Source organism: Typopeltis vanoorti, chromosome 19 (genome assembly GCF_054136105.1).
Source record: "Typopeltis vanoorti isolate ZY-2024b chromosome 19, IOZ_Tvanoo_1.0, whole genome shotgun sequence".
Lineage (NCBI taxonomy): Eukaryota > Metazoa > Arthropoda > Arachnida > Uropygi > Thelyphonidae > Typopeltis > Typopeltis vanoorti.
Window position 1 is genome coordinate 36888390 of NC_143567.1, and position 18885 is coordinate 36907274.

The following is an 18885-nucleotide window of genomic DNA, read 5'->3' on the forward strand; positions in this document are numbered from 1 at the left end:
TGCATATGGTATAGTATTTTTAGAAAGGATACATTCTATACATTCTATAGGAGAGGAGGTGGCATGCTACTAATGATATCAGATTTGAGACATAACTGCAATACTAGTAACAGTTTTTTATATGGCAATGAGTTTGAAGCCATTTAGTGTGAGGTGGAGTCCAACAAGATCAAATATAGTGGGATGTTGCCACAGACCCGGTGGATCGGTTGCTAATGACAAACAAAGACAATGGGTGTGAAAAGATAATCATAAAGGGGAGGAGGGCTTTAATTATCCGAACATTGATATATGGATAGCTGCGAAATCACATGAGAAGAATGAAACTGAATTTATTAAGCTGTTGTGAGACAACTTCCTCAAGCAGCATCTGACAGAAGGAACTCATAGTCAAAGAGTGTTAGATCTGATTGTAGTGTCAGAGGCAACTCACCTTTACTGAGTTGCCAAGTTTCTACCAAGTGTAAAAAAAAAAGAGAAAAAAAAAACTTCCTATAAACAATTAACATACCTGAATTCTAATGCAGTGTACAAATTATCATATAAAATTACCATATACAGTACTGTAATCTAATGGATAGTGAAACACAATGCACAGTACTTCTGTGTGCTTACCAGTAAAAGCATCAGCAGGAAATTCATGGAGCAAGACTAATCTTCCAAACTGCTGCTATATTAACTGGATGATTCATTGGAGAAAGCAGGGGAGCATAAGTCATTAAGAACAAATTCTTCAAATTCAGAAATCGTAACAGAGCATTCTGAAGAGGGTTCACCAGATGTAATTTGTGCAAGGTCTGGACTCATTTTCAGTGAGGCAACAACAAGAGGGGCATCTTTAAAATGTACATTACATCCAACTCAGTCTGCACAATTTTGCCTTTTCTTTTCTTCATAAATTTCAATGTAGTAATCATTTGTAACTTGAATCATTCTGTCCACTTCGCTAACTATTACCATGTTGGTGTCCATTTCTTTAAACAATGAAATTGCCTTATTAATGGAGGCAAATGCCTCAACTTTTTTTTTTTTTTTTTTTTTTTAGGGGGAGTCAATTTCTTCTTCTGGAACTTTTAATTCTTCTGGCTCTATGCCAGAAGAATTTGAGATGAGAAGAAGAGCTCTCTTCATTTGAGAGCTCTTCTTCTTTCAGCTCTTTAGCTAGTAGCACAATATCTTGTCATCGATCTCATATAAGGCTTTGTCTTCATCAAACTCTGTGAATGTACGAAGATATATTTTCAGCAGCTTCCTCTAAACACCATTTATACACTCTGCTGTTATCTCACTCCATGTTGTCTACTTCTTTGCACAATGCAAGATATTATATTCTTTCCAAAAATCTGAGCGCCTTTCTCAACCTCAATAGCAGGAACAACCTGAGAAAAATATTTCTGAAATGTCTTGAAGGCAGCAATAACACCCTTGTCTGTGAGATACAGGAGCGAGGTGGTAATCAGTTGTTGCACCCTGAATGGTTTTGGTTCAGAACAAAAAAAAATTATTCAGGGCTTAACATAATAACAAAAAAAAAAAAAAAAAAAAATGAATGAAAAAAAAAAAAAAAAAGCTTGCACTTGGCAAAACACACAGGAAATTTTACAATCTTATAAGGTAATGAATTATAGTAATGTATCAAAGCAACATGTTATTTGTTTAATTTTAATGAGCAGGAAATATTGTATTTTATCACTGCATGGAATTTGCTTAAACTAGTCTAAATCACTGGACAACTTGTAAGATTAGGTTCAAAGGTTTTGTACTTGCTGGTGTATGACCCGAGGCAGTGCAGTTCACAGAAAGCGAAGTGTATGGAGATTCCGAGAAATTACGCTGACGTAGCAGAGAGAAAGGTAAGAGAAATTCATGTGGACGAGAATATCACAGCCCCGCATAAGAGTTCCTGGAGAAAAAAGAGGGCGTTGTGCGAGGAAAATAAAAGGGGTTTTGCAAGGACAAACAAGGCTTTTTTCCTTTGACTTCCTGGTTTTGGATCATCTCACCGAGGTGTGCCCGGAGCTTCCTGGTCATGCGAGCAGTGCGATAGGCAGAGATGAGTGGCGGCGGGAAATTGAAGTAATCTACCAGCAATACGGTAGACAGAATTCCAGTGCGAGTGAGCGAATGTGTTCCTAATAAGCGTTTGTGAGCTCATGGATGTTCCCCAAAGAAATCTCTGAAAGTCTAAGTAGCCATGCTGCAGATGAGAAGGTCTATCCAGTAACAATGCAACGCTGCACGTGGCATGAGGAAGGAACCACCACTCGGGCATAACAAAGGCAAGACAGACCTAATCAAGGTTTAGTGAAGGTAATGTAGACTTTTGTTACCTAATTACGAGATCGTATGGAAGGAAGGAAATTAATATGTAACGTAATTTATGTCAGGACAATGCAATATAGAGAATTTTAAGTGAATAGTACAACTTAGTACGACCTGATATCCATTGTCAATTTTAACTGGATTGAATTGTTAGGAGGAGGTGAATTTAAATGTGTGCATATATAAGAATATTAGTTAGAATTTAATCGAGCCTAAATTTACATAGTAATCCCAGAATACAGAGGGATATCTGTACGAGAATTTTGTATGTTTGAATGCAGAGGTTAGTAATGTGTTTGAATGTCATTTAAAGCATCGATTGAGCTGCTCTTAAAATTGAAGTAACCTTTTTATTTAGTATTGACATGTATAAGTGAATATATAATGTGTATTAAATCTGGTGTGAGACAAGGATGTACATTATCCCCTCTGTTATTCATTATCTATATGGATCACATTATGAAGGAAAGTGGTATTAAACATGATATCAAAATTGGAGATGTTAATGTCAGCTCTTTGCTTTATGCGGATGATGTTATACTTCTAAATAAATCCGCTACAAGTCTGCAAGATTCTCTGACTAAATTGAATAGCTGTTGTAATAGATATGGTATGAAGGTCAGCAATAAAAAGACAAAGACAATGAAAATAGGCAGAATCATTGAAAATGTCAACTGTGTTGTGAATGGAGAACTTGTGGAACAAGTAAAACATTTCAGCTATTTAGGCACAATTTTTACTGAGGATGGTAAATTAAATATAGAAATAGACAACAGAATCAGCAAAGCTGGTATGGTGGGAAGTCAATTGAATAAATTCATATGGAATAAGAGAGAAATTAGTCGGAACACTAAATTAGCTGTATACAAGACAGTGTTCAAACCAGTTTTAACTTATGGATCTGAGAGCTGGGTCAGAAGTAAAACACTTGACCAAAGACTAGAGACCGCAGATATGAGAGTCCTGAGAAAGATTATAGGCGTGAACAGATGGCATCAATGGCAGTATCATATTAAAAACGAGGATATTAGGAAAGAACTTGACATTGTCAGCATTCAGGAATGCGTTAGCAGAGCTAATCTCAGGTGGTATGGTCACTTAAACAGAATGGGCGAAGAAAGATTAGCAAAAAAAGTGTTCTCTGCCAGGTTGGCAGCAAAACGACCCAGAGGAAGACCAAGATATAGGTGGATTGATACGGTACAAAGTGCTTTAGACGATAGAAATATAAGATCTGATAATGTTGGAGTGTTGACAAGTAACAGACTGATTTGGAGGAAAATTGTAGATAGGAAATTAATAATGATGTAATTTTTTTTCATATAGTACTATCATATCCTGTACACCCCTTGAGGGTACATGGCAGGAATTTGATGATGATGATGATGATGATAATGTGTATTTTAATATAGTTATAGGGTGCATATAGAGTGGAAAATAAACATGTATTTAGAGATCTCAAATCTAAGTCTTGCCTGATAATGAGTCAGCTCACCACTCATTAAAGTTCGAACCTAACAAGCAGGAGGGAATTAAAAGATAGAATATTGGCCACGACTGATAGTAGGAATTAATATATATGTGTAAGATTAATGGTAACATCTCCCTGAATAGTATTTCTTATCTATTATAGGATATAGGCTGGTGCAGCTATAAAAGATAAATTTGTCTATATCCAAAAAGGAGACAGAACCAGAGTCTAGGTTAAAAACATTATGACTACAGAATATTGAGAGATAGAGAGAGAAATTAGGTATATAAGGAATGTACAATAGATAAAGAAGGATAAAAACGAGATATAACACGGTGAACATGTTAATGGGATGGTTGTCATAAGCAAGAGCAGTTGTAAGTAGCATGCATTATTAAGTCAAGGGCTGACTGTATAATTAAAAAAAAACTTCCATAAAATATCAATTATTGAACAAAAATTCAACATAAAAAAAAAATTTCAGATCTGCTTCAACAGAGAGGATGTTCACCATACAGTTTTCTGTTCCTAACCAATTTTCAACTTGCAGCCAGTGTCCATCTCAACTGTCTAAAAAAAAACTTTGCTTTCTGCTACAAGTAGCAGAGAGCATTATTCCCTGGAAATTTCAAAATCTTTATCACAATTCCTTACTTCATAGTCACATAAATGTTTTTTGGAGCACAACTTTTTTTTTTTCTTTTTTTAAAGATATCAAATTTTGAAACTGCACTCCAGGTGGTCCAGATCAGTCACGGAATCCTATGGACAATGATGTTTTCTTCTGCTGAAGCAGTGTCGCACAGCCCAGAGGTTGAAGTTTGCTGTTCAGATTCATGTAAAATGAATCATGCAATTAGTGACTTTTTTTTTTTTTTACACAGGGGAGTTATACACAGGAATTTAGAGGCAAATGTAACAAAGCATACAGAATTATTAAAATATGCTAGCAGAAAGCATGATAAATACATGGAATGTGAGTTCCAACTTGTTGGAAGTTTTTCTACTTAGTTATACTATAAATTAAAGACACGAAGAAATTATATACTTGGTTTAATCCTCTATCCACGTGTAAGCAAACAAAGTTTGTGCCTGAAGTATTTTCAGGACTGGGGCAATTGCATTAGATGCTAATGACTTTGCATCACTCGCCATTAGTCTCTCATAATGCAAAGATATATCCTTACGGGTAGAAGTGAAATACCAAGACGAGTTTTGACCTTTGATGAGGTCTCATCAGTCCGAGCCAGACCCAGAGGTGATACTAAGGCTGAAGTAATGCTGAAGTCATATTTTCATATATGAGTAGCCAAAAGGTGCCACACCTTATTATTAAAATACTCTGAATAAGAGATAGTTGTTGGAAGTTTTTCTACTTGGTCATACTATAAATTAAAGATACCAAGAAATTATTTTGGCATTACTTCAGCCTTAGTATTACCTGTGTCTAGTTGCCACTGATGAGACCTCAATAAAGGTTGAAACTGGTCTGGGTAGTGACCCTTCCATAATGTATAGCATTATACATACCCATAAGGATATGTGCTTTGCAGTATGGGAGACTAATGGCAAGTGATGTGAAGTCATTAGCTTCTATATACGAGATTCCCCAGTCCTGAAAATACTTCAGGTGCAAACTTTGTTTGCTTACACTTGGATAAAGGATTAAACCAAGTATATAATTTCTTGGTAACTTTAATTTAGAGTTTTAACTTCCTGAAAGTGTCATGTATCATGAGAAAATACGATGTTACTTTCTGTATATTTTTTAGTTGTGTTTTCTGCTAAATGCCTATCCATATCAAAAACAGGGAAATTTAATTTTTCTACATGCATGGTACTTGAATTTTCTCTGAACACCTATTCACATCCCATATCTCTTCCTAAGGAGGAAGAAGATACTGCCATCCATAGGATTCCATGGTTAATCGACATCTAAAAGAATGCAGTTCTTGAAGTTCATCGTCTTTAAAAATACAAACACACACAAAAAAAATGTACTTTTTTTTTTTTTAATAGCCCAGAGGAAAGGAATAGCTTGTTATGAAATTTTTTAAAATTTTCAGGAAAATATCTATTTTGCACTAACACCATGGCAACAACCAACAAGTCCTCATCACTCTTTGAATAATATGTAAAAATTTGACTGTTTGAGAAAAAAAAATTATATAATTACATTGAAAAGCATTACAAAAAGACTTTCCTTCTAAAAAAATAAATTTCAATGCGATGACTCCAACATTAGCATCATCACTGAGAATATGAAGCCTTTCTATCAACACCTACATTCAAATCATATGGAAAGGTTTCTGTGGAACACAAGAGGTTAGCTAGCTCTAATATATTTCTAGTATCAGATTTTTTAATCTGGATGATTTGATATGTCTGTGCGGTTAGCCTAGTGGCTGTGCACTTCCTGAGCCATATGGCTGGGGAAGGAGTGTCCCAGGTTTGATTCCCGTCGGCGACGTGAGGAGCTGAAGGATCTTCCTCAGCCACAGCCAAGTTAGCCGGTCTTTGGCATGAACAGTAGGATTTTTCCCCGGTTTATCCTTGGGTTTTTCATCCCGCAAAAGCAGGCAAACCGGCCTTGAGAACTTGACATTACAGGACATAGGATACACCAGGCGTAGGGCTGACCACCTTATCCTGTGAAGGGTTTAATGTCCGATGATTAATAAACCCTTGACACCGCAAGGTAAAAGAGGGTATGATGAGATGAGATGATTTGATATATATATATATATATAGGTCACCCTAAGTGGGTTATGTAAAGAGAGAAACTATAAACTACAATCAGAATATCTCATGATTAATAAATGGAGACACAAAAGTTTATGAAATACTAGATTCAACTTTTAATGTAAATTTTATTGATAATAATTAATTTACTGTAGCTGTATACCTCGAAAAGAAGATTCTGAGAATGAGGAGTGAAATATTTAACCAAAATAAACTTATTTGCTACTATAAGAATTTCCATCTATAATTTCAGCATGACAATTTTGTACATTACCATTAAACAGATAATTTATTATAAAGGTACATTCATGAATGGATAATTCATAACTAGCAATATTTTCACTTTGAATTCAATGATTATTCTAAACTGAGATAACAAAATGAACTATTCTTAGGATATCACATCAGAATATATTGCAGTTAGTGCCTTTCTAATTTGATATTGTGATAAGAGCTAAATGGAACTTAAACTTAAGATAAGCTGATTCTCAAGAATAAACATTTAGCAAAGGAGAATGACATATCCATATTTATTAGTTAGAATTCTAAAGGAACATGTTAAAGTGATTACCTGTTCTTGCACATCTTCGTATGCTGAACCAAGCAACCGCACAAAGATAGGTACAGCCCCATCTTCAATAACTATTCGTGTTTGCAATGATGTACCAGAAGCAATGTTCGTCAGTGCCCAAGCAGCTTCAAACTAAAAGAAGAAAAATGTAGTAACAAATATCCTCAAATATATACTATTTTTAAAGCATTATTATGGCAACATACTAGTCAAATATAAGAACTAAAAACAGCCCATTTCAAAATCTAATTTTGATCATCAATTTCCTGATATATACCCTCAAGGGGTGATCAGGCTACTACAACATCACTAAATGATTAAGTTTATATTTATAATCTTCCATGAACAATTTCCCTTCAGATTAGTCTATTACTTGTCAGCACTCCAATATCAAATATTTCATGCTTCTGAGGCACTTCTGAATGAATGAATCTGCCTAGACAGTGGTCTTCTTATGAGTTGTTTTCCTGCCATCTTGGCACCAAACATCTGTTTTGATAATCTTTGGATTAGCCCTGCTCACTACAACTTTGAATTAGCCCTGCTCACACATTCTTGAATGCAGACAATATCAAATTCATTCCTAATGTTTTCATTTTTAATATGATCTTGCCAATGCTGCCATCTTTTCGGGCCACTAATTTTTCTCAGGACTGTCTGTGGTCTCTAATCTTTGATCAAGCTTTACTTCTAACCCAAATCTAATTTCTCTCTTATTCCATAAAAATTTATTCGAATGGCTCATCACCACATCAGCTTTGCTAATTCTTTTGTCTATTTCCTTATTTAATTTGTCACCTTCACTTAAAATTGTAGCTAAATAGCCAAAATATTTTACTTCGGCTATTTAGCTACTTTTACTTGTTCCATAGCATGTCAATTGAGAATGCAACTAAATTTTTCTATGCATTTTCCTATTTTCATAGTTCTGGTTTTGCTGATTTTCATGTCAAATTTGTTAGAGCTGTAATTCAACTCAGAGAATCCACTGACTGGGACTAGATGTGTTTAGCAGTATATCATCTACATAAAACAAAGAACTAAGTTTGACATTTCTGATTCTAATATCAGGTCTAATACCACTTTCTTTCATAATGCAATCATCCACATAGATGATGAATAAGAGGAGAGATAATGTACTTTCTTGTCTGACACCTGATTTTACATCAAATCATCTTCCTGTATTTCTTTCAATTTTAAATGCTGAATTACAACTTAAATATAGACCATGTTGCTCTGCATAATGTTTTGTTTACCACTAATTGTGTTTTGAAAAGCTTTTCTCTGGGCACCTTCTCATGTGCCTTTTTCAGATCTACAAAACTTAAGTACGGATTCTTTGTCATACTCCTCTGATTTCTCAACTATTTGTCATAAAGTAAAAATTTGATCTTGACAACCTCTATTTGGTTTGAATCTAGCTTGTTCTTCTCCAAGTTTCTCTTCCACAATTTTTCTCAGCTTCTTTTCAAGTATGCTTGTATAAATCTTACCTGGAACACTTAGAGAAATCCTCTAAAATTCTTACATTACACTTTATTTCAAAAGTTATAGAGAGGAACTATAAGAGATCTACTCTAATCTCCAGAATTTGAAATTCTCACAAGGCCCATTGAATTGTGCAGTATAGCAACTGCAAAATTTTTATACCTCCATATTTGAGTATTTCCTGTCATATAAGAATATCTACTTTAGCTGCCTTTCCACATTTCAAGTTTTTAATAGCTTTTTCCACCTCAAGTATTGACTGACACACACACACTCCTGTGTTTGCACTTCTATTGAAAATTTTCTACTATTGTTATGTCAGTGCTTATTTCGTTTAATAGTTTTGCAAAGTAATTACTTCAGACATCTAGGATATCCTTAATTTTTTTCATGCTTACACAGCAATAAGAATACGTCATGTAAATTATGGAAACAACTACCGTGTTAGAGTAAAACTTTAGTTTAACATAAACCAAAATAAACACTCGATGTTTCAACCTTCACATTAGGTCATCATCTGGAGTATACACATATATACAAAGAAACAAGCTGCCCTACAATCTATATGGTATGCTAAAGTTACTGATCAACCGTTAAAACTATTGGCCTGACCTCTGGTGAAAAAAATTTTAAAAAAAAACTTATTACATCAAAGCTAGAGTCCTGTTGTTATTATTATCTATTAGGTTACAAAATTAAATTACACTGGAGAGTAACTTGTTCACACAGAAAATAAAATTTCAAAAAAATAAAATAAATTACTTACATAAGTATACATATAAATTGCAACAAACTGATATGGATAGTGGAAAATAAAAGCTGAAAAATTATTTAAGAGTCCTAAAGTTGGAGTTCTCTGGAAAACTAAGTGGGCTGAATGTGTGCAATCCAAATTCTTGGGATTTTTATACCACCATTATTGTTAAGATTAGGGTGGATCAAAATTTCACAGGCTTCTTTAAATTTCCATTCATACCAAGTTTTTGTGTGATGTAAAGAACATGTACTTGTTCAATCAATTTGGTGTAGGGAGTTAAGAGCATGAGAGACCTGCTTCACCAAAATTGTTAAATTGAATGTGTCGTTTGTTTTACAGGTACGGTTTGTACGTCCACTTTCCCCAGTATAAGGTTAGTTACAGGTGCAATAGATGCAATAAACTCCAGGGTGTGCCAATGGGGGGGGGGGGGGAGAAGGAGGATTCTTAGAGGAGTTGAATATGTTTTTTAATTTTCAAGGCGATTTAAAAGTGGCATTAAGATTATAATGGTGTAGGATTCCATTAAATTTTCTGATAATCGTTTAACGTATGGGATAGCTATGGTCTTACCGTAATCTATATTATTTTTGCTTTAGCCATTATTTATAAACATATTGCTAATAATTTTTAATTCTTGTTTAAGAGCTTGTTCATTAGAGCATAGGGTGTTATTGATTCCAAATTTTTGTGAAGGGTGGTATTATAATTATATCTCAAATAGCTTTTAATGACTTGATTGCTGCTAGTTCTGCTTCTGTAAGATTGATACATATGGTTTTCTTTTTATTCAAAACATTGCTGGTTTCTAAACAAATTTTATCAGCTTTATTATTTGGAAGAGATTAATGCTTCTTTCTATGTGGTATATAACATTCAGTTTATTAACAGTTTTCGATGCTACTGTGAAGGTTAGGCCTTTATCAAGTAATGCAAGTAGATCATTATTTAAGGTGTGGTTGGTCGCTCCTCGTCTCACTTGTTTGTTGTTCACTGTTGGATTCATTTGCCGGGGAAGAGATATCCTGATTGGCTAGATTCATATGATTGACATTCAAATTTTACTGTTGTTTTAAAATATGAAATTTGGCCTAAAGTTTTTTTTAAATTACTTTCCAGAATATGCTGAATTATTAGTAATCTTTCAAGCACATTCAAAATATCTCGATTCATATAACTAGAGAGTTCAGACTGTAAATTTAAAACTTGATTTTGGGTCATTGCTAGATTTTTGCCGACGTTGAATTTGTTCTCTAAGAATTGCTTTCTCTGTACGTGCATAGATATGAAGTAAATTTCCCTTTCATACCACTAGCCTTCGCAAAAATTTGGAGTCATTAACACCCTCAAAAAGAGCTATAAATAATTTGCTCTAATGAACAAGCTCTTAAACAAGAATTAAAAATTGTTAGCAATACATTTATAAATCATGGCTATAGCAAAAATACTATTAATAAAGTTCTTCATAAAACTTGATCAAAAAATAATATAGATTACAGTAAAACCATAGCTATCTCATGCATTAAAGGGTTAATGTATAGGATAGCTATGGTGTTATCAGAAAAATTAATAGAATCCTACACCATTATAATCTTAATGCCACTTTTAAACCACCTTTAAAATTAAAAAAACATATTCAACTCCTCTAAGGATCCCTCCCCCCCATTAGCACACCCTGGAGTTTGTTGTATCTATTGCATCTGTAACTAACCTTATAGTGGGGAAACTGGATGTACAATCCCTTTCTCTAAAAAAAGAACACAAACGACATATTAAATTTAACAATTTTGGTGGAGCAGGCCTTTCAGATCACACTCTACACAAGTTGATTGGAAAAGTACTTGTTCATTACATCACACAAAACTTGGTATGAATGGAAATTTAAAGAAGTCTGTGAAATTTTCATTAACCACCCTAATCTTAACAATAACGGTGGTATAAAAATCCCAAGAATTTGGATGGCACACATTCAGCCCACTTAGTTTTCCAGAAAACAAAACCCCAATTTTAGGACTCTTAAATAATTTTTCAGCTTTTATTGGCCACTATCCATATCAGTTTGTTGCAATTTATATGTATACTTATGTAATTTTTTTTTATTTTTCTGTGTGAACATGTTATTCTTCAGCTTAATTAATTTTGTAACCTCATAAATAATAATAATAACAGGACTCTAGCTTTTACGTAGCAAGGCGTTTTTTTTTTTTTTTTTTTTTTCACCAGAGGTCAGGCCAATAGTTTTAACTGTTGATCAGTAACTTTAGCATATACTATGTAGATTGTAGGGCAGCTTGTTTCTTTGTACGCATGTACTCCAGATGATGGCCTTAATGTGAAGGTTGAAACATCGAGTGTTTATTTTGGTTTATATTAAACTAAAGTTTTACTCTAACACGGTAGTTGTTTTCATAATTTTCATGATGTATCATGATGTAGGATATCCTGAGGTTTTCATGTCACCTTTATCTAATTTTCTTATTGCATAAATATATCATTATTCTTATTATCAACAGACCTCCATGGAGTCAAGAGACTCAACGTGGGAGGTCCCACTCTTACACACAACTCATTGTACCTCGGCTTGAACGCATTCCAATCACTCATCACTATATGATATGATATCATATTATAATTGATGTAAAAGTTATGATATAAATGAATTTATATGTAAACTTTTCACATATTTTAAAGATCATTCACCGAAAGTGAGCCATATTACTATGTCTCCTCAAGATGTCATGGATAACAGTAGGCATATCTATACCCCAATGTTCTCAATTCAACACAACGTGATAGCACAAATCTTCTGTCTACACCTTCACGCTGTTGCATCCCACAGTAATACTGGATATATAACTGGATGACCAATTTATATAATGCACAATTGAATATGATAACAAATCAAGAGAGAAGCCAAGTAACTGAATGCATTTAAAAAAAATTTTTTTTATACATATCTATTCATGAAAGGTTGACTGCTGGAAAGAAGTCAAAGGACACCATAGTGTGAGAAACAAACAGTCATGGAACCCACCTTAATTAGATGTAGGACCTCCTTTCACTTCAATGACTGCAGCAATCCTACGGGGACATGATTTCCAGAAGCGTACAATAGCGATCAATGGGAATTTTGGACTATTCTTCATGTAGGCATATAATGAGGTGCTGAACTGTTGTAGGGGGCAGATGTCCTTTGATCTCATCTGATGCTCCAGTTCATCCCAAAATGTTGGTTGAGATCTGGACTCTGCAGCAAGATAATGCTCAGGTCTATTTGTCCAGAATGTTCAGATACCTACTGGAGTTCAATGTACATTGGACCACAAATAGAAGTTCAAGGCCAATCCAGATAAAACAGGACCATACATCACACCGCCACCTCCAAATTTCATAGCTGTGGTTACGCACTCTGATAAGAGACGTTCACTGGGCATCCGTCACACCCATACCTGTCCATCTGCTCGGTACAGGGTGTAGCATGATTCATTGCTCCATAACACAGCTTTCCAAGCTACCACATTCCACTGTACATGCTCTTTGCACTACTGAAGACAATGCTGTTTGGGTAGTGTGGGGCTTGCATATTGCAGTCCTCCGTCAAACAGCCAATGCCTGAAACTCCACATTCAATGTGTCAGTTGAGCGATGTCTACGGAACCCACATTGTGTATTGGAGAGAAGATTGTTGCTTTCTAAATACCAGAGAAGTATGGCATTACCATTTTCTCTAGTATCTTACAAAGACAGCTGGTCAGAGCAATGAGTTGATAATTATTTACTTGTGTTGGATCTTTTCCTGGTTTTAGGATAGCAGTGACAGTTGACATATGCCAAGAATTTGGAAACTCTTCCTCTGCAAGTATTCTATTGTATAATAAGAGAAGGAGATCCATAGAAGATGATGGTAGATATTTTATCATTTCATAATAGATGTCATCAGGCCCTACTGCACTAGAGTAAGATAGTAGGAGAGCTCTTTTTAGTTCCCCCTTAACAAATGGCTGATTGTATGGCTCAAGAACATTGATAGAAAAATTTAGCCTTTGTTTCTCTTGCTTTTCTTTCAGAATTAAAAATTCAGGAGGATATGAAGCTGTTGCTGAGATTCTGGCAAAATTTTTCCCAGAGTGTCTACAATGGCATTGAGATCAGCAATAGCACTTCCATTATGGTCTAAGGTAGACAAACAATGTGTTCTGTATCTGCCTTTCATTTTCCGGATTTTATCCCATACAATTTTTGGACTGTTCATTTGATTAATTGATGTAGTAAATTGGATCCATGATTGTTTTTGACTCTGACGCCTTGGGTTCTACCTTTCTTGGAACCCAGAATGTCTGTCTGACATTCTGGGTTCCACCAAGGCTTTGGATAGAGTGGAAACCAAGATAATGTTTTTGGGATGGAGGCTGTTGCTGCCTGGACAATGCACTCTGTTATATATTTTACCGCTTCATTGATAGGCGTTTGACTGTGATGGCATCAGCATTAAATTTTGCAAGATTGAGAGAAAGTGTTTCAGTCAGCCTGGTCCATTTTCCATATAGGTATCAGTGTGGGTGAACATGGTTCCTGTGAAGACATTGTGCAGGGAACAGGAAAGTGATCACTTCCATATATGTTCTCTTCCACATCCCAAGTGAGCAGTGGAAGAATGGAAGGGGAGCAGATTGTAAGATCAATTGCAGATTATGAATGGGTAGTCATATGGAAGAAAGTACTAAGTTTATTATTTAAAAGGGAGAGGTTATTATTATCAAGAATCTTTCAATGATTCGACCTCATCTATTAGTGTTGACACTACCCCATAGAGTATCGTGACCATTAAAGTCACCCATCAAAAGTATGGGTTCAGGCAGTTTCAAGATCAGTTTCATTTAACTCGGCATTTGGTGGTAAATAAATTGAACATACTGTAATAAGAAATCCCATGGAGAAGTGAATCGCTACTGCTTCCAGAGAAGTATTAAGTTGGACCTGATGGGAAGGAATATGACTGCCCACTAGGATAGCTATTTTATCCTTGTGTACAACAGTGAAATTCCTAAAGGTAGGATCCTCGTTGGGTCTTAAGTACGTTGGCTGTGTACAGAAACAGAAAGGTTTGTGTTTCTACAACAAAATCTTGATATCATTGATATGCTGGCAGAATATTGATGATATCAAGATTATCGCCAGGATATCGATGATATCAAGATTCGCCATTTTTTTATATTTTACATTGTACAAATTTTCCTATTGTTTTGGTTTTATAGACTAGTCTGGTTTTCGGGAGGTTGAGGGCTTACCTTTGTCATATTTATATTTATCAATTGTTTTGGGGAAGTATGGACGGCCAGTGTCCATCTCTTCCTCTGGTAGAGTATTCAATATGTGTGATGTGTTAGGGTCAGTTGGTAAGCTTAGTTTACTTTCACTGGGTACTGAAGTATCCATTTTTTCTGTGGGAGTATCTGGTGGTTTATCCTTAAGTGATATCTTTGCCATAATTTTTTTGATGAGTGGGTTTTCATGGAATTGGATCATTTTTAGAGTTGTTTCTGGAGTAAGGCCATAGGTCATGTGATTGATGCATTCAACATGGTGAAATTATCAGATTGTGGAGCAAACATACATGTTTGAGTTGCTACTGTCACTTTCTTAATTGGTACCCTCTTATCATAAGAGGATCTCAGAGCAGGTGTGATAGTGGCTAGCTTTCTTTTTGCATCCTGGTATGTTATATTTTGCTCTGTTTTTCATTCTTTGTATTTCTTTTCATCTTTCCATTTCTGACATGCACAAGAGTAAGCTGGATGATCTCCATGACAGCTGACACATTTAGCTTTTTTTGCACAGCAAGATTTGTTATCATGATCTTTACTGCCACATAGCACAAGTAGCAGAACCACGACAGGCAGTTTGGGCATGTCCATATCTCTGACATTTAAAGAATCTCAGGGGGTTAGGGATGTACATTCTAACAGGACAGCTGAGATACCCTGCTTTTACAGATGTTGGAGGATTAGGTGTATCAAAAGTAAGGATATGTTCTTGGTTGGAATGAGGCAACCATCCTTACGTATCTGGATGTGCCTCACACCTGTCACTCCTTGATCATCACTCCTCTACAGAAGTTAAGTGTTTTATGAGGTGTTACTGTAATTTCTATTCCACCCATTGTTGTTGCTCTCAGTAGTTTCTCGGAATGTTGCTGACACAATATTTCCACAAGGAAATCACCAGAACACAATTTCTTAACACTTTTGGGAGGTCCTGCCAGTCCTTATAAACCTTTCTGAATAAAGAAGGGTGACATTTTCCAATTGGTTTTTCACCTGTAATATGTATGATTGAAAATGTTGGTACATTTATGTTAGCATCATATATGTTTTAATATGATGTTTTAGTATGATGGAATAAGGTACTTAAGATGTCAATCAACTCGCCCACCTACTTATTGTCAAAATATCTCTCGAAACTCCTACAGCAATACATCCACAACTCAGAGAGTTACATCAAAAACTCTGGACATTTCGTAGAAAAGCTAAAAAACATCAAGATATCGGATAATGATCTTCTAGCCAGCTTAGATGTCGCCTCTCTCTTTACAAATGTTCCCGTAGTAGAGGTCATTGACATCTTAAGTACCTTATTCCCACAAGATATAACCGTATTGTTTGCTCACTGCCTAAACTCTAATTATTTTTCTTGGAAAAATAAAATCTATCAACAGTTAACAGGCTTGGCAATGGGAAGCCCACTCTCACCTTCATGTGCTGACCTCTTTATGGAAGACTTAGAAAACAAAATCCTATCACAAATTTTTCCTAGACCTAAAATTTGGTTTAGATATGTGGACGATATCTTCATCATATGGAACAACAACAAAGATGACATATATGATTTTCTCAAAACGATCAACGCTTTCCATCATTCTATTAAATTCACTCTGGAACTTGAAAGAGAAAAACAACTTCCGTTTTTAGACATCTTAATCAAAAAACAAATTGATGGCAGTTTAAATCTATCGGTCTACAGAAAACCGACCAATACAGGTCGCTACCTACATTTTAACTCCTCTCACCACATATCACATAAACTCAGCATTATACACATGTTAAAGAAAAGAGCTATTTGCATCTCAACACACAACAAGACCCTTCAAGATGAGTTAAAATTTATTTCCAACAATCTGTACTTGAACGGCTATCCAAGAAGACTAGTCAATAAAATCCTTTTCTCTGAACCACCACAAAGAGAACAAGAAGAGATTCAATATATAAAAACGATTGCAATTCCGTATGTAAGTGGCATCTCCAACAAGCTCGCCGATCTCCTCAAACAACACAAAATAAGAGTAGCATTTCAGCCTATAGATACTATTCGTAAACTACTAAGATCTCCAAAAGACAACCATCCTTTCTACATATATGCTGGAGTCTATAATATTCCATGCTCATGTGGCTCTAATTACATCGGACAGACTTCGAGAAGCCTCGAAATCAGGCAAAAGGAGCACATTGGCTATGTCAAAAACAACAGACAGGACATTTCTGGGATATCGTCTCATTTCTCCACAACTAACCATGTCATCGAGTGGGACAAAAGCTGTTCCCCCTACTTAGAGGAAGATTACCATTCAAGAATGTTCAAAGAAGCAGCCACAGTCGCCCGTTCTACTGTGAACCTTAACAGAAATCAAGGCCTAATACTGCCAGAGATATGGAAAACCCTAATCAGAGCCTTAAAAACAGAAGAAATGAACTTTAATACAAACTACAGAAGGTTCCTCAGCAACAGCTAGCTGATCTTGTACACGCGATACGTGTTTCACTCACGTTCGATACTATTTCATTTGTAATTATTCTAGTCAGTTTTTATTCTTGTCAGTTTTGCAGTTACGCATAATTGTGAGAGTGTTTAAACCTATATGTAAGTGCCCTGAAGAAGCCAACAGATAAGTGTGGCGAAACTAGTTGGTCCAGTTAATTAATAAAATTGATCAACACTTGATCGGTTAACCAAATATTATTATTTACTAATTTATGATCAAGAAAACAACCTTATGTAAAGTGAAGTTGTAGAAGAATACAGAGGATAAATATCTTGAAGTTGGCAATGTGTACTGGGAGTTTTTTTTTTTTTTTTTTTTTTTTTTTAAGTATGCAAATTGCAGAAAGATTATATTATAAGAGGAAAAAGATGAAAAGGTGAAATAAAAGCTATTCTGGATATCCAGAGTAATTAGCTCAAAAAATTATTAAATGAAATAAGGAAAAAAATTATATGTAACAGAAAGTAAGACAGTAACAGTGCAACAGTAAAAAAAACATCCATTTGTGCATGATGCATAGCATTCTATGCATCATAAACAAATTATGTAAAATGACTACCTGTAAAGTAGAGTTATCATCTCTCTGAAGAAACTCCACAAACTTGGGAACAATTCCAGTATCAATCACCTCATCAATAGGAGGATTTGGTTCTGTGAAAAAGGAATAAGATAATTCACAACAATGACTAATATTCATTTTAAACTAAATATTCTTTGTTAAATCAATTTAAATTTGAACTTTTGATATATTTTAGTGATTACTGTGATAATAAACTGAACCAGACAAAAGTAATTTTTTAATAAGAAATGTGATGAAAAAAATCTTACCTGGATCAGTCTGCAAGATCCCTTGTGATGTGTCAACTATTTCCCCCCTCCATTACCTTCCCATATTTTTAAGACAAGAAATAGTTCATAAACATAACTACAGTGCACAATAAAAATTATTAGAGGCCAAATATTTTATTAATTTTTAGTACTGTTATATAATGAGATCCAGGTAACAGACAATGCTATTTCCATCTTATCAAATTCCTGACATTTACCCTTAAGGGGTGTACAGGATATGATAGTACTATATGTAAAATTTACATCATTACTAACTTCCTACCTACAATTTTCTGCCAAATCAATCTGTTACCTGTCAAAGCTACAACATTAGCAGATCTTATATTTATACATCTATCTTCTAATGCACTTTTTACCGTATCGTTGGTCTTTGGTAGAGTGGATAAGGGATGCCAATCCACTCTACTAAAGACCAACCACTTCCCCTAGACCTACCTGGTGTATACCAGGTCCCTTGCAGCTGCAAACAGTCCTACTTTGGCCAAACAGGCAGGACAACAAATATCAGGATTTCAGAACACAAAGACTACATCCGGTTTCACCAGTACAGCCGCTCTGGGCTGGCAGACCATGCCTTAGATATCCACCATGGAATTCGTTGGAAGAAAACAAAAATAATACGCCACAGCAAGTTTAAATACGAAATATTATTCAAGGAATCATCAACAGTTCTAAAAAACGTTCCTAACCTCAACAAATTTGGGTGATTGAAACTATCCCAAATTTGGGAGACTTACATTATGAGAACTTCAGTCCAACTGCCAAGACACCAAATTAGCCAGCCAGAGGGCACCTTTAGGACTTTAGGAACAATATTGGTTTCTTGCTTTCTTCCTCATTTGCTTTTGTTAGTGCCTGCGTACATATAC

The 18885-nt window shown here is 35.1% G+C and overlaps 1 protein-coding gene across 1 annotated transcript in view; it reads right to left on the reverse strand.

Moving 5' to 3' along the window:
• The window catches only part of Kap-alpha1 (karyopherin alpha1), a 252644-nt gene that overhangs the window by 145167 nt on the left and 88592 nt on the right, over positions 1–18885 (reverse strand). The window contains exons 5-6 of the mRNA XM_090409589.1: positions 17727–17818; positions 7107–7238 (exon numbers count right to left, since the gene is read on the reverse strand). Coding sequence (XP_090265715.1) covers positions 7107–7238; positions 17727–17818 — 224 coding nt within the window. The remainder of the gene's footprint in view (positions 1–7106; positions 7239–17726; positions 17819–18885) is intronic.